Consider the following 16,602-nt stretch of genomic DNA (forward strand, 5'->3'; position numbering starts at 1 on the left):
AAATCCGACCACGGCCACGGAGAGCTCAAGGAGCCGCTCTGCGCGCCCCTTCCCTGTTCAGCGGCTTCGCCGGCAGTGGCACCAGCACCATTTGTCCGCCAGGTGGTGCAGGAAGCGCGGGTACCGGGAGCACCGCGCCCGAGCGCCGCAGGGCCAGCCGCCCTTCGTCCAGCGCCGCGACGACCGCCGTCAGCGGGCCGGCGGGCTGCGGGGACCGCCGACGCTGCAGCGATAGCTCCCCCGGGGCCGCCGTCGCCGCGGAGCCGGAGGCGAGTCAGCTGCGCGTCAAGGCCTTTGTCCGCGTCCCTGGCCTGCTGTCGGGTCGCCAGGGAGCCCAGGGACGCGTCCCAGGGCAGAGGCAGCAGGGCTGAGCCATCGACGAGCCGCGGGGGTCACCAGCCGGGGCGCGCGCTCGCCCTGGCCCTGCATCTGCAGCCCCGCCGTGGCCCGGCCTCGCAGCGGCGGCGAGCCGCCGTCCAACGCCTCCAGCCCTAGCTGCAGCCTGGCCAGTTCCTCGAGGTTAAAACTCCGTTGTGCGCGCAGCCGCCCCGTGACAGGGTCCCCTGAGACGTAGGTGGCCGCGGTGCCCCCAGCCTGGCCCACCTCGGCCTCCAGCAGCCGGTGGGTGATCTGGCCGTTGCGGGTCCCTGGCGGCCACCGTGGCCAAGTAGGCCCCGGGCGGGTTGTTCTCGCGCACTGACACCTCGTAGACCGGCCGCGTGAAGAGCGGCGCGTTGTCATTCTCGTCGCCCACGCGCACCGTGTAGGGCCGCACTGTGCGCAGCGGGGGCGCGCCGCGGTCCTCGGCCACCAGCGTCAGGTTGTACTCGGAGATGCGCTCGCGGTCCAGGGACGCGGCGGTCACCACCAGGTAGCTGCCCGCGTAGGCCGGCTGCAGCCGGAAGTGCTCGTGCCCGTAGAGGGCGCAGCGCACCTGCCCGTTGGCGCCCGAGTCCCTGTCCGAGGTGCTGACCAGCGCCACCAGGCTCTCGCGCGCCGCCCCCTCCGGCACCAGCGAGATGGCGCCCGCCTCTGGCGTCCCAGGCCGGGTCGACGAGGTGGCCTCCGCCCCACCAAGAGCGGCGGCGGCGGCGGGGAAGGGCGAGGCAGCAGGCGCGGCCGGGGCGGCCAGCGGGGTGATGGAGATGTCCGGAGCGTTGTCATTGACGTCGCGGAGGCGCACGATGACCTTGCAGGTGGCGGCGCGGGGCCCGGGGCCGCGGTCCTGCGCCCGCACGTCCAGTTCATAAGTGTCCTGGCGCTCGTAGTCCACGGGCCCCGCCAGGGTGAGGCGGCCGGAGTGCGGGTCCAGGCGGAAGAGGCGGCGCGCCTCGGGCGGGGTGCGGGCCCCGGAGGCGAACACCACGTCGCGTTGGGGCCCTCGTCGGGGTCCGCCGCCTCCAGGTCTAGCAGGAGCGAGCCCACGGGCGCGTCCTCAGCCAGCTCCACCTCGGCCACGGCGCCCTGCGGGAAGGCCGGGCTGTGGTCGTTGGCGTCCAGCACTCGCACGCTGAGGGCGGCCGTGGCGGAGCGCGGCGGTCGGCCGCCGTCCTGGGCCACCAGCCCCAGGCTGTAGGTGGCCTGGCTCTCGCGGTCCAGCTCCTGCAGCAGCACCAAGTCGGCGCACTGGGCACCGTCCGCGCGCGTCTGCAGCTCCACGCGGAAGGGGCTGTGGGGCTCGGCCAGGCGCACTCTCTGCAGCCCGTTGGCGTCCACGTGCCCGTCCACGGGCACCTCCAGGGGGATGCGCGTGCCCACCGCCGAGCCCTCGGACACCTCCACGGGAATCTGGGCCCGGGGGAAGCGCGGCGCATGGTCGTTGATGTCCCTCACCGACACCTCCACGTGCACCAGCCGGAACTGCTCCTGGGAGAAGCTGACTACGTCGAAGGCCAGCACGCACTGAGGGGCCTGGCTGCACAGCCGCTCTCGGTCCAGGCCCGCGTCCCCGACGGTCATCCTGTTGCCCTAACTCAGCGAGCTGTTAATCAGGCGGAACCGGCTCGGTACCTAGCGCTGGGAATTAAACAGGACGTGGTCACACAGAACACTAATGAAGGTGCTGGGGGCTTCTTCCTCACAGGTGTAGAAACTGACAGTCTCGGTTCAATACCCTGACACCAGCAGCAGCCACAGAAGCAGCAGGGACTCCTGTCCACCCCTAAGTAAAGTGTCAGCGGGGAACCTGAGCCTGCAGTGAGACGGTCTTGGGCCTCACCCGCCCTTCTGAGCGCACAGTCGGAGACACTTGCCCTCTTAAATACTTCTGATCACTAAACCCTCTTCTGCTGTGTAATCGCTTTTCTCTGCCCTGGGCCCAAGCATGCCTCTTCTGAACCCTACCAGGGAGACAGCAGAGAGAAAAATATGCAAATAAGCCTCCACCGGAGCCAATCCACAGTCTCCTGGCCTCCGGGTCTTGTTCCCTTGAAAGAGCTCGCAGGAGGGCCTGGGGAGCTGAACAGCGGCCAGGGCAGTGCAGTAGGTCATTGAGATTCCTACAGATGTTTAGACTATAAAAATGCACCCGCTTGCTTTGCTGGTGTGCCGGAGTCTCACTTTGACAGCCCGAGCAGGGGAGCCGCAGCCTCTTTATTCCCCAGTTTCTATTCTGCTTCACCATTTTGAAACAAACGCATATATGTATCCTTCCCCACCCACGGTTATCGGTCTATACTGGGTTATCATTTCCTGTATTGAGAGATTGTAGGGGATCAGCTTCTTCAGAACCAGGCAGTGTCTAATCAGAAAAGCACGATTTTCCAAAGTAATCATTTCTGAAGAGCTTTTCCCTAGCCAAGAAACCATTAATGGCCAAATTTCCACCCCTTCCTCTCCTTTTATGTCAGTAATTGCTTATACATGAAGACTCAGTGTCAGTCAGGGAGGTTTGTCAATGACAAACCACTGTAAGGGATGGTTAAGTGTAAGAAAAAGATTTAAGGAAATATATTGCAGTCAGTCTTGTTAGAAAATTGCTATAGACCAATTATTTTTAAAAAGCCCTTGGCTGAAGAAAACCACGGGTGGCCTGATAGGCTGAAGGCTAAAGAAACATTAAACCATCTGTCTAAAGCACAACAGGCCTGTGTGAGGTTCCTTTTATGTGTGAAGTGTTCTAAATGCTAAACAGCCCCACATGGTAATAATGACATTGTTCCTCGTGCCATGGAGCTGTCGTCAAGGCAGAGTGTTCTTTAACCAGTCGTCTTGAATAAAATCAGTGAGCAGGCTGAGTTATTAATCTGCCCAGGCTATTCTTGGCTCCTACACATTGGGTAATGTTATTGATTCCTGCAGAGATATGTCAGTAAATGACTTTTCTTTTTCTTTCTATCACTCTTAAGAAGCAGTTGCACTTATCTTAGCATCAGAATCTGCGAACCCAGTTCTGAAACTGAGCCACCTTTGATGAGATAATTAATTTCCAGGGGTTTTAATTTAGTGGAGCATTCGGCAATGAGTCTAATTACAAGTACCAGCAACCGATGGAGAAGTACAGCAGGGAGCATGGGTTGATTTTCATCGGGTACTCTGAGATTCTGAAAAGAGAAAGAGCTTCGTTTTGTTTAGTTTTTTATAATTTTTTTATTGCAGTATAGTTGGTTTACAGAGTTGTGCCAATTTCTGCTGTTATAAAGTGACTGTTATACATATATAGACATTTTTTTAAATATTTTTTCCATTATGGTTTATCATGAGATACTGAATCTAGAAGGACTGGGCGTTTGGGATTAGCAGAGGTAAACTATTATACATATCATGGATAGACAACAAGATCGTACTGTACTTTAGATTTTTTTAAAGCTTGCTTTTTAAAATTCAGATGAGGCATTAATCTGAAGAAGGGTACAACCCCTTTTCAGTTTAGTGAGACTAGATTTCTTATAAGCCAGTGTCTTCAGTAATATTTTGACAGTGTGCTTTCTATCTTAGAACAGGGTATTTCAGTGAAGCATCTGGTTATTCTGCCTTTGGGTCTTGAGGTAAACAAGACAACCTGATCTCTTTAACCAACTTAATTCCTAGATGCACCTTACTGGAAGACTGAAAACCGGTTCAACCCCTTCCTTTTAAAAGGCACATGCTTTCATGCACTTTCGCCAGGAGAGGGACCCATTTAACCACAGTCCAAGTCTCTCTCACAGTCCCTGCCAGGCCTGGCTCTCGACAGTCTTCAGTATTATTGTTGCCATTCAGGATCAGAAAAACTGCTCAGCATCCTGAAAATGAAGACTAGTCCATGACTCTATCTACGGAACATCAAAAGACCCAGATAAAATATTTTAGAAGGCAGGCAATCATACACATTACCTCCACAATGCTAAACATCTGGCCACTTAATGTTTGAAAACATCCAGCTATGATGCTTAAATGCTTGATTGCATTTTCCCCACTTTTCCTCCAGCTGTTTGGCAGCAAGGAGACCATCTATGATAAGAAATGTGCTATATTGTCAGTGATTCATTATTAGTGTTAGCTTCACTTCCTAGTAAACAACCACCTTATTAAAATACTGCTTCATGAATGAAGGACAGCTGGAGTTTCAAGAAAGAGACATTTTCTGAGGCAAAAATCAGTTCTGTGCCCATAGAATGACACACTGAATAATATAGAAACTGTATGATCTGTGCCCCTAGGGATATGTCATCCGGAAGCCGTGTTTACAGCCTTGAGCTCCGTGGTACTCACATTCCATTCTGTTGACTCTGTTAAATAAAAACCTGTCTCAATGTTAAAAAACATCATGGCAGAAATTTGCTTTATGTTGCTTGTTTTCCCATTTGCCAGCATATTGCCAGACTCTAAGCCCATAAAATGCAGTTTTGATCTCTACTGGGGGCAAACGTGGATCAAAATAAGCAGTGTGACCAAGGGGACCGCCGCCACCACAGGAAGACCAAAATGTGAATAAAGTCGTAACTTGGTCCTCTTGCTCAGTTTGGTTTTAAAAGGATGAAGGGGGAGGATTTGGGTGGACCCCTGCTGTGTTCGCTTTTGTTCCTGAAACAAAAGCACCAGGCAGACATGCTAGAGTTCCGCCCCCACCACCAAATGCCAGGAAACCAGACCTGTGAAACAGGGTCTGCATTCCAATCATTTTAATAAAAGGCTTTCTTTTTGGCTCAACAAATAACACCAGTATCCCTGGCACACTAAAACATGCTATATGAAGCTAAGGTCATCACTTTCACCATAAACATGGGGAAAACTGCCCCTAATTCAAATTAGTGCCTGGGCTTTTGCACCCTTTTGCACATTTCCCTTCTACTGTTACACAAAACCAGCGACATATGTTTAAGGGAGAGTTCCTAATATGAATACTTGGCTAGATCAAGGTGTCTACACGTCAGAAAAAGCATCACCTTTTATAGAACCTTGCATACACACTTCTGTAGCCCAGAAACAGTTTCCATGCCATTTAGAACAAATCACTCTGTGTACTACACTGAGACCCATTTTCATTTCTCAACTGAACAAACATCCTGGAGACGAATGAGCAAAACAATATCAAGTGCAATGTTTCTATCTTCAAGGAGCAACTTCTAGAAATTGAAGCTATGAAGACTGTTGGAGAGAAAACAAATCAACCTAACAGCTGAGTAGTTTTGTGTTGGTTTGTTTTTTTTTTTTGTCTTCCTGTTTTAAAAATCATACCTTGAAAAAACTAAAGTTATTCTTCAGCAGTGTGAGCTCCTCAGATGAGAGTAACGGTTCTAAGCGCTCTCAGAAGAAGATTCATTATCTCCCATTCCTGTTACCCCACTGCATAATCAGTTTGTTATTAGATCTTAACTGTACAGTCATTTATAAGAAAAGTTATCAGCAAATTGCTGGTCCTTTTTGGAAAATGATTTTCGGGGAAAATAATTCAGCCCTGAATTCAGCCAAAATACTGTCCTCAAGCATAGCCTAAAAACAAATGATATTTATCAACTTTTTAAGTACTTTAACCTAGAGAAAATCACAGAGAAATAATGTGGAATAGGAACACTAATCACAAACTCCCTTAACAGAAAAGACTGGATGACATAATCTTCACTTAGAGAAAAGTTTCCTGTAGGATCATTATGTTAATAATGATATTATCAAAATTATGTAATCTTAAAACAGTGGATAAAACGAGTTTTTAAATTGCTGATTTTATTAGTCTGATTCTGTGAGGCAACTAGTGCTTCGCTTGTGGCTCAGAGGTAAAAAAATTCGCCTGCCAATGTGGGAGACTAGGGTTGTATCCCTGGATCAGGAAGATCCCTTGGAGAAGGAAATGACAACCCACTCCAGTATTCTTGCCTGGAGATTTCCATGGACAGAGAAACCTGGTGGGCCACAGTTCGTGGGGTCATAAGTAGCAACTAAACAACAACAACATGAAGGAAATTAAATCAATGAATAATGGAAAATTGTTTACCTTTTGGGTTCAGGGATACCTTAATCCCCAAATAAGCCAGAGAAATTGACTTTGGTACCTGACTTTGGTCACCGGCTCAAGGGCCATACTTCACATTCTTGCTACCCTACAGGAAGGAAAACCGCCTCCTACTCAACAATGTTGCAAAGCAAGAGAAGAATAAAAGAATATGGATTGAGAAGCAACTTTTCATCTGTCTTCTTTTAACTTCATCTCTCTTCCTCTTATCTAAATCTTTCTATTCCTACCCTATAATAAAGCCTATGACCACCAGTAATCAAAACACTTTGAGGTCCTTTATCAACAGATATTTGATCAAGTATCAGTGACATAATAAAGCTCACAGTCTTGTAGAAGAAAATGTTGCTGTTGTTTAGTCGCTAAGTCATGTACAACTCTTTTGTTACCCCATTGTAGCCCACCAGGCTCCTCTGCCCATGGGATTTCCCAGGCAAGAATACTGGAGTGGGTTGCCATTTCCTTCTCCAGGGGATCTTCCCGACTCAGGGATCAAACCTGTGTCTCCTGCATAGCAGGCAGATTCTTGACCACTGAGCCACTTGGAAAAGAAAATATTTAAACATTACAAAATAAACCATCAGAGTTCAGAAAAGACATAGTGCCAGAGAGCATGGAGAAAGTTATATCAAATGCACCCAGGAAGAGGTCGCAGACTTGACAGGTAACATCACAGTCAGCCAGAACTACCAGGAATGCAGAGAACCTGGGAATGTTGTTCCAAGCTGTAGGGAGAGGCCAGCACAAAAGCCTTCTCTGGGCACTGAGTATACCAGTCGATTGGAGTGGATGGTTTTAGGAGGACAAGCTTGAATGGGTGGCACAGCTGAGGAGAACCATGATGCTAAGCTGAAGAGTTTAGACACTTTTAAAGGAGCAGTGAGAAAACACGGAAGTTTGTGGGGAAAGAACAACAACCTTGAATACATATCAACAATGATATGTAATCTATTACTGTGTGTGTGAGTTGTTCAGTCGTGTCCAACTCTTGCAACCTTCCTGTAGCCCCTGAGGCTCCCCTGTCTACGGGATTCTCCGGGCAAGAATACTGGAGTGGACTGCCATTCCCTCCTCCAGAGGATCTTTCTGACACAGGGATCGAACCCTGGTCTCCGGCATTGCAGACAGATTCTTCACCGTTTGAGCTACAGAGAAGTCGCATTCTATTACTGTAGTTCCCCCTAACTAAGGATCATATGTTCCAATACCCCTCGATGCCTGAAATCATACAGAGTACTAAGTTTTTTGCTATACATACAGCCTCAGTTCAGTTCAGTTCAGTCGCTCAGTCGTGTCTGACTTTGTGACCCCATGGACTGCAGCACACCAGGCCTCCCTGTAAACTCCCGGAGTTTATGCAAACTCATGTCCATCGAGTTAGTGATGCCATCCAGCCATCTCATCTTGTCGTCCCCTTCTTCTCCTGCCTTCAACCTTTCCCAGCATCAGGATCTTTTCCAATGAGTCAGTTCTTCACATCATGTGGCCAAAGTATTGGAGTTTCATCTTCAGCATCAGTCCTTCCAATGAATATTCAAGACTGATTTCCTTTAGGATGTACTGTTGGACCTCCTTGCAGTCCAAGGGACTCTCAAGAGTCTTCTCCAACACCACAGTTCCAAAGCATCAGTTCTTCAGTGCTCAGCTTTCTTTACAGCCAAACTCTTACATCCATACATGACTACTGGAAAAACCATAGCTTTCACTAGAAAGACTAATGTTGGTAAAGCAATGTCTCTGTTTTTTAATATGCTGTCTAGGTTGGTCCTAACTTTCCTTCCAAGGAGCGAACGTCTTCTAATTTCATGGCTTCAGTCATCATCTGCAGTGATTTTGGAGCCAAAAAAAGTAAAGTCTCTCACTTTTCCCCATCTGTTTGCCATGAAGTGATGGGACCAGATGCCATGATCTTAGTTTTCTGAACGTTGAGTTTTAAGCCAACTTTTTCACTCTCCTCTTTCACTTTCATCAACAGGCTCTTTAGTTCTTCTTCACTTTCTGCCACAAGTGTTGTGTCATCTGCACATCTGAAGTTATTGATATTTCTCCAGCAATCTTGATTCCAGCTTGTGCTTCATCCAGTCCAGCATTTCTCATGATGTATTCTGCATATAAGTTAAATAAGCAGGGTGACAGTATACAGCCTTGACATACTCCTTTCCTGATTTGGAACCAGACTGTGTTCCATGTCCAGTTCTAACTGTTGCTTCCTGACCTGCATACAGATTTTTCAGGAGGCAGGTCAGGTGGTCTGGTATTCCCATCTCTTTAAGAATTTTCCACAGTTTGTTGTGATCCACGCAGTCAAAAGCTTTGGCATAGTCAATAAAGCAGAAGTAGATGTTTTTCTGGAACTCTCGCTTTTTCAATGATCCAGCAAATGTTAGCAATTTGATCTCTGGTTCTTCTACCTTTTCTAAATCCAGCTTGAACATCTGGAGGTTCATGGTTCACGTATTGCTGAAGCCTGGCTTGGAGAATTTTGAGCATTACTTTACTAGCATGTGAGATGAATGGAATTGTGCAGTAGTCTGAGCATTCTTCGGCATTGCCTTTCTTTGGGATTGGAATGAAAACTGACCTTTTCCAGTCCTGTGGCCACTGCTGAGTTTTCCAAATTTGCTGGCATATTGAGTGCAGCACTTTCACAGCATCAGCTTTTAGGATTTGAAATAGTTCAACTGGAATTCCATCACCTCCACCAGCTTTGTTCGTAGTGATGCTTTCTAAGCCCCTCTTGACTTCACATTCCAGGATGTCTGGCTCTAGGTGAGTGATCACGCCATTGTGATTATCTGGGTCATGAAGATCTTTTTTGTACAGTTCTTCTGTGTATTCTTGATACCTCTTCTTAATATCTTCTGCTTCTGTTAGGTCCATACCATTTCTGTCCTTTATTGTGCCCATCTTTGCATGAAAATTTCCCTTGGTATCTCTAATTTTCTTGAAGAGATCTCTAGTCTTTCCCATTCTATTGTTTCCCTCTATTTCTTTGCACTGATTACTGAGGAAGGCTTTCTTATCTCTCCTTTCTATTCTTTGGAACTCTGCATTCAAATGGATATATCTTTCCTTATCTCCTTTGCTTTTTGAAAACTACAATCACAGAAAAGTAACCAACCTGATCACATGGCCCACAGCCTTGTCTAACTCAGTGAAACTATGAGCCATGCTGTGTAGGGCCACCCAAGACGGACAGGTCACGGTGGAGAGTTCTGACAAAATGTGGTCCACTGGAGAAGGGAATGGCAAGCCACTTCAGTATTCTTGCCTTGAGAACCCCATGAACAGTATGAAAAAGCAAAAAGATAGGACACTGAAAGATGAACCCCCCAGGTCAGTAGGTGCCCAATATGCTACTGGAGATCAGTGGAGAAATAACTCCAGAAAGAATGAAGGGATGGAGCCAAAGCAAAAGCAACACCCAGTTGTGAATGTGACCGGTGATAGAAGCAAAGCCTGATTCTGTAAAGAGCAATATTGCATAAGAACCTGGAATGTTAGGTCCATAAATCAAAGCAAATTGGAAGTAATCAAACAGCAGATGGCAAGAGTGAACATCGACACTCTAGGAATCAGCGAACTAAGATGGACTGGAATGGGTGAATTTAATTCAGATGACCATTGTATCTAGTACTGTGGGCAAGAATCCCTTAGAAGAAATGGAGTAGCATAGTCAACAAAAGAGTCCAAAATACAATACTGGGATGCAATCACAAAAATGACAGAATGATCTCTATTCACTTCCAAGGCAAACGATTCAATATCGAACCATTCAAGTCTATGCCCTGACCAGTAATGCTGAAGAAGCTGAAGTTGAATGGTTCTATGAAGACCTACAAAACCTTCTAGAACTAACACCCAAAAAAGATGTGCTTTTCACTATAGGGGACTGGAATGCAAAAGTAGGAAGTCAAGAAATACTGGAATAGCAGGGAAACTTGGCCTTGGAGTACAGAATGAAGCAAGGGAAAGGCTAATACAGTTTTGCCAAGAGAACACACTGGTCATAGCAAACACCTTCTTCCAACAACACAAGAGAAGACTCTACACATGGACATTACCAGATGGTCAATACCAGAATCAGATTGATTATATTCTTTGCAGGCAAAGATGGAGAAGCTATATACAGTCAACAAAAACAAGACCAGGAGCTGACCATGGCTCAGATCATGAACCATGATTGCCAAATTCAGACTGGAATTGAAGAAAGTGGGGAAAACCACTGGACCATTCAGGTATGACCTAAATCAAATCCCTTATGATTACACAGTGGAAGTGACAAGTAGATTCAAGGGATTAGATCTGATAGATGGAGTGCCTGAAGAACTATGGAATGAGGTTCATGACATTGTACAGGAGGCAGTGATCAAGCCAATCCCCAAGAAAAAGAAATGCAAAAAGGCAAAATGGCTGTCTGAGGAGGGCTTACAAATAGCTATGAAAAGAAAAGAAGTGAAAGGCAAAGGAGAAAAGGAAAGATATACAGACAGCCTATGGGGTCGCAAAGAGTCGGACACAATTCAGCAACTAAACTGCACCATCACATATCTATGATAAAGTTTAACTTATAAATCAGGCATAGTAAGATTTTAACAGCGATAATTAATAAAATGTAACAACTTTAACAACACCACAATAAAGGTTACGTGAATGCTATTTCTCTCTCCCTCCCTTTCCTTCTCCTTCCCCATCTAAATATCTTGCTGTACAAATTTAATGCATTTTCCATGATCACTAAGCATTTCTCATGCACTGTGGCCATAGCTTTTGCAATTTGAGGCCCAACAGCAAATCTAGCACAAATTTCTTTTTCTTCTTTCACAACTTGATGGATAGAAAATTTATTAATACCATAGATGTTAGCAACCTCAGCATACAATCATTTTTTTTTTTTTTCTTATTAAGTGGGGCACCTTCCCACTTAAAGGAAGCACATTGTGGCTTCTCTTTCACATATTCAAATTGCCAGCATCACTACTCTGGCAGTTTGGAACCATTATTAAGTAAAATAAGGGTTGCCTGCACACAGCACTGTGATACCAAGGACAGTCTATCTGATAACACTCTGATAACACGGTGGCTTCTAGATGACTCAGGGGCAGGATACAATAGACAGAGGATGATTCTCATCCCAGGTGGGATGGAGCAGAATGGCACAAGATTATCTTACTCAGAACAGCATGAAGTTGGAAAAAAAAAAAAAACTAGGGAGTGTTTATTTCTGGAATTTTCTATTTAATATTTTCAGACCTCAGTTGACCGTAAGTAACTGAAACCAGGTGAAACCACAGGTGATGTGAGCAGGGGGACTATGTATGATAAATCACGTTAAGTGAGTGTTTTTCGTGAACACTGGTGAAATGCTTGAAAACAATTGTTTTGTCAGATGGTGTAGTTTTATTCCTAGCTACTGGGCATATATACCCTGTGTGTGTTAGTCGCTCAGTCTCATCCGACTCTTTGCGACCCCGTGGACTGTAGCCCACCAGGCTTCTCTGTGGGATTCTCCAGGCAAGAATGCTGGAGTGGATTGTCATTCCCTTCTCCAGAGAATCTTCCCGACCCAGGGGTCGAACCCTGGTCTCCTGCATTGCAGGCAGATTCTTTACTGTTTGAGCTACAGGGAAGTCTCTAAGGAAACCATAATTGAAACAGACACGTGCACTTCAACGTTGATTGAAGCACTATTTACAGTCGCTAGGACACGGAAGCAACCTAGATATCCATCGACAGATGAATGGATCAAGAATCTGTGGTACGTATACGCAGTGGAATGTTACTCATCTGTAAAAGGATGCATTTGAGTCCGTTCTAATGAAGTGGATGAACCTAGAACCTGTTATACAGAGTGAAGTAAGTCAGAAAGAGACAAGCAAATATCATATATTAATGCATATATATGGAATCTAGAGAGATGGCACTGATGGATCTGCTTGCAGGGCAGCAGTGGAGACGCAGACACAAAGAGCAGATTTGTGGACCCAGTGGGGGAAGGAGAGGGTGGGACGAACTGAGGCCAGCATGCAAACCTATCTGTTACCATATGTAAAATAGATGACCAGTGGGGATTTGCTCTATGACACAGGGAGCCCAAAGCCAGTGCTCCATGACAACCTACACAGGTGGGAGGCGGAGGGAAGAGGGAGGGGGGTTCAAGTGGGAGCGGACACGTATACACCTATGGCTGATTCATGTCGATGTATGGCAGAAACCAACGCAATATTGTAAAGCGATTACCCTCCAATTAAAAATAAATAATTTTTTTAAGTGTTAAAAAATAAAGGATTGTTTTATTGGAAGCTTTAAACCATGATTGGGTGCAATATTTGCCAAATAAATGACCAAGGCAATATGATATGGTACACAACTTCTGCCTACCTCAAAACACACCCGGTAGCAGAATGAATTAAAGAGAGACAAGAAGCAAGAAGATCACTGTAGCTGCCTCTGCAATCTACGTGGTGGTGGTGGTTTGGTCACTAAGTGCATCATGCTAAGTCGCTTCAGTTGTATCTGACTCTTGTGACCCCATGGACTGTAGCCTGCCAGACTTCTGTGTCCATGGGATTCTCCAGGCAAGAACACCAGAGTGAGTTGCCATGCCCTACTCCAGGGGATCTCCCTGATCCAGGAATCAAACCCGCACCTCCTGAGACTCCTGCATTGACTCTCAAATATTGAGGAATATAATATTCCCAAATAGAGTTCCCCAAGGCCCCTGCTACATCCCAGCTGAATGACCACAGACAAAAGACTTTATCTCTGCAAACCTCTATGTCCTTAGAGAGAAATGCTTGCTTTGAGGGATTGCCCTGAGACTTAAGTAAGAAAATGTGGAAAGAGCAAAAAGCCCAGTGCCTACCATTTTGTAGGGTTTCAAAAGACAACTGAATCCTTTGTTATAGACACTTGCATATCACACTAAGATTTATTTACTTAAAGGTATATTTCTTACCTCCAGTTATGATTCCTTCAAGGTGTTAATTGTGTCTTCATCAAATCTGTGTTCCAGTGCCCAGTCCCTTGCTGACCACATGAGAGGGACTCATGAATATTCTGAAACAGTTGTAAAGGTCCCATCACCCAAGAATGCATAATTTTTATCACATTATATCATCTGAATTCTAAACCAGAAGACTGGACTTCTGCAAAAAGCGATACTTATTAATAATATGGGCTTCCCAGGTGGCGCCAGTGGTAAAGAACCTACCTGCCAAATATAGGAGACGTAAGAGACATGGGTTCAATCCCTCGGTCTGGAAGATCCTCTGGAGGAGGGCATGGCAACCCACTGCAGTACTCTTGCCGAGATAATCCCATGAACAGAGGAGCCTGACGGGTTACAGTCCACAGCATCACAGAGTCTGACGCTACTGAAGTGACAGCATGCACGCACGCATTGAATAATACACAAGACTCAGTGCAACCACATATAACAAAACTGGTTTTTTGAGTCAGTTTCAATACTGACCTATCAGCACACATTGGACATTCATTGTTTTTGCCTGTTCAGCATCCAATTTTCTTTGAGAAACTACCTCTTTACTAAATCAGTCCATGTGAATAGGGTACGATAGATGCCCCTACCCTTGGTGCTAGGATGGCCACGTGACCCACATTTAGCCAAATTAAAATATCCCATCCTCCCCTTCACAGAGATTGACTCAAGTAAATGCATTTTTCCCAACTCAGGCCAACGAAGGCCACTGAGCATCAGCTCCAGGATTGTAGAAACAGTTTCTAAGAAAGGGGCTTTCTCCTCTGAAGTTGCTAATATGTAAACTGGATATGAGCCACCAGGTTGGGAGTGTTGGCCTGAGGTCAACATGATAAAAAAAAAATACTGAAATGGCTCTGAGCACTTAGATCCGGCCATGCCTGATCTCCCACTGAACTTTTCATTTAAGGGCAACAGCAACTTCCCCTTTTATGTCCAAAAAAATTAGCAGCTGTACTTTCTGTTGTTTCCAAAACAATCATAACAAATTCCAATATTAGAAAAGGAATTGTCAGGAACAGATTCTAAAATGGGTACTTTGCTGAGGGCACCCAGGGAGGAGGTCCGTGGAGACTTACTTACATGCTAAGTCAAGAGGTTACTCTGCATTCTTACTGCGCATTTGCCCAGCTTCTGGTAAGCCGTGACTTGTACTTTGGGATTCAGGTCATGTGTCTATCAAAGCCACACGAGATAGGTCAGAGGTCGGAAGGGCTTGGCTACATTCATTTTTAAAAAGGATAGTCTCCACTTGTACATAGTCCCTCTGAGGGCAGAAAGGGAAGAAAATATATTATCACTAAAGCAGTTCCATTTCTGGCTGAGGCCAGGAATCCAAGAAGGCTGAAAGTTGGCAATCTCAGCAAGTCTTCAGGGTTTAAAAAAAAAAAAAAAAAGCAAAAATATTTGTACCAAACTAAAGTTAGTGCAAAAGAAAAAAATCGTTGGCGAATATGATCAGGAAGATAACATTGAGGTCTCACAGAGACTTCAGGTACCCCTGTCCCTCTTAAATTCCCCTTAAGTCTCGAAGATCCAAGTTAGGAAAAATTAAAATCACCTCATGGCAAAAAGCCATCCCTGGAGATGTTATTTGGGAGCAGAGAGGCATATATTAGCTGTGACTCCCACCCTAAGAAGTTGTTCTGAACGACCCTGGAGAGGCCCAGGTAGAAGTCATTTAAGCTGAGGGTTAAGGGCATGAACGGAGCATTCAGGGCTGTTGCTAGGAGACAGAAATCCCTGGGTTGGGAGTAAATTTGAGCACTGTCTCCAGCTTTGATTATAGAGTTGATCAAATGCAAATAAATACTGAACTACTACCTGACAAACAAAGGACTGAGGTTCCTGAATTCCTAATTTTAAAGAAAGAAAAGGTAAAGTTCCTGTAATATCACCCCAATGCCCAGGTCAGATGTGTTCACAGAGGAAAAAGACTTGTGACCAGGATCTAGGAAGACCATCCTGGCCAGCACAGGAGCACACATCTCAGCTGCTTAGGGAGTCATTGCATCTTTTGGCGAACAGGATATGCTTATGTGCTATGGACAGCGGTCACCGAGCGTGACTTTCCCTTTTCCAGATGGGCTTTTTAAATTTCCTGTCATTGATCTGTTGGGAGATGTTACGTGTGTCAGATAAGTTGTCTGATCATGACAACCCTAACTAAGAGCAGTGCAAATCTTCCCAAGATCCAACTTGTTACAAGACCCAGTAATTGCATCTTACATGGATCTTTAAACTTCCGTAGACTGATTAAGTCACCAAGTGGTAATTTATTTTTAAACGAATTTTTCTGTATGGTATGGAGTAGGGGCCATGGTTTATTTTTTTCTCATATGTTGTTCCAGTACATTTGTTGAAGATTATCCCTTCCCTGTTAAATGATCTTCTTGCTTTTGTCAAAATGAACACATCCAGGTCTATTTCCAAGTTCTCTGTTTCTTCCATTGATCATATGCCTACCCTTATGATAATTCCATATTGTCTCGATTACTGTAGCATTTATAAAAGGTCATGAAACCAGATAGCATAAGTCCTTTGATCTTGTTTTCCTTTTTAGAATTGTTTTGACTATTCTAGGTCCTTTGCATTTCTGTGTAGATGTTAGAATCAGCTTCTTAATTTCTATAAAAATGACCTCTGCAATTCTGGGTGTAATTTCATTGACTCTATGTTTCAATTTAGGGAAAATAAACATCTGAACAATATTTAGTCTTCCATCCCATAAATATGGTATATCTCTTTATTTTAAATTTTAAAAATTTCTCTTGGAAATATTTACTGCTTTCAATACACAAGTCCTTCCTGTCTTTTGTTACATATGTTTAAAAGTATTTTATGCTTTTTGATACTGTTCTAAATATCTTTAATATTTATTTTTATCTATTTGTTACTAACATAGAGCCACACAGTTGATTTTGTAAGTAATAAATTATATATTTATTTGTGATGATTTGATTGTTATGTTATCAGCAGGACTCCTTTTGGATTTTGATCATAATACTATTCATTTTCTACCACATATTCAGTAAATGTTTGCTGACTATTGTGTACTGGGTAAGATTCTCTGGAGGTCGTTTATTTTGTCATTTATTTATTTATTTTTTAGCGGAGTATAATTGCTTTACAATGTTGTGTTAGTTGTTGTACAGCAAAGTGAATCAGCTCT

The 16,602-nt window shown here is 45.2% G+C and overlaps 1 protein-coding gene across 1 annotated transcript; it reads right to left on the minus strand.

Annotated features, from left to right (window-relative positions):
* Nucleotides 1-285: 285 nt before the first annotated feature.
* LOC120882891 (protocadherin-8-like) lies at nt 286-1,959 on the minus strand. The gene is given in 3 exon segments (XM_040266710.1): nt 286-643; nt 645-1,371; nt 1,374-1,959. Coding segments are annotated over 3 exon segments (1,671 nt in total).
* Between the last annotated feature and the right edge of the window lie 14,643 nt (nt 1,960-16,602).

The sequence above is a fragment of the Oryx dammah genome, unplaced genomic scaffold, assembly GCF_014754425.2.
Source record: "Oryx dammah isolate SB20612 unplaced genomic scaffold, SCBI_Odam_1.1 HiC_scaffold_24, whole genome shotgun sequence".
Lineage (NCBI taxonomy): Eukaryota > Metazoa > Chordata > Mammalia > Artiodactyla > Bovidae > Oryx > Oryx dammah.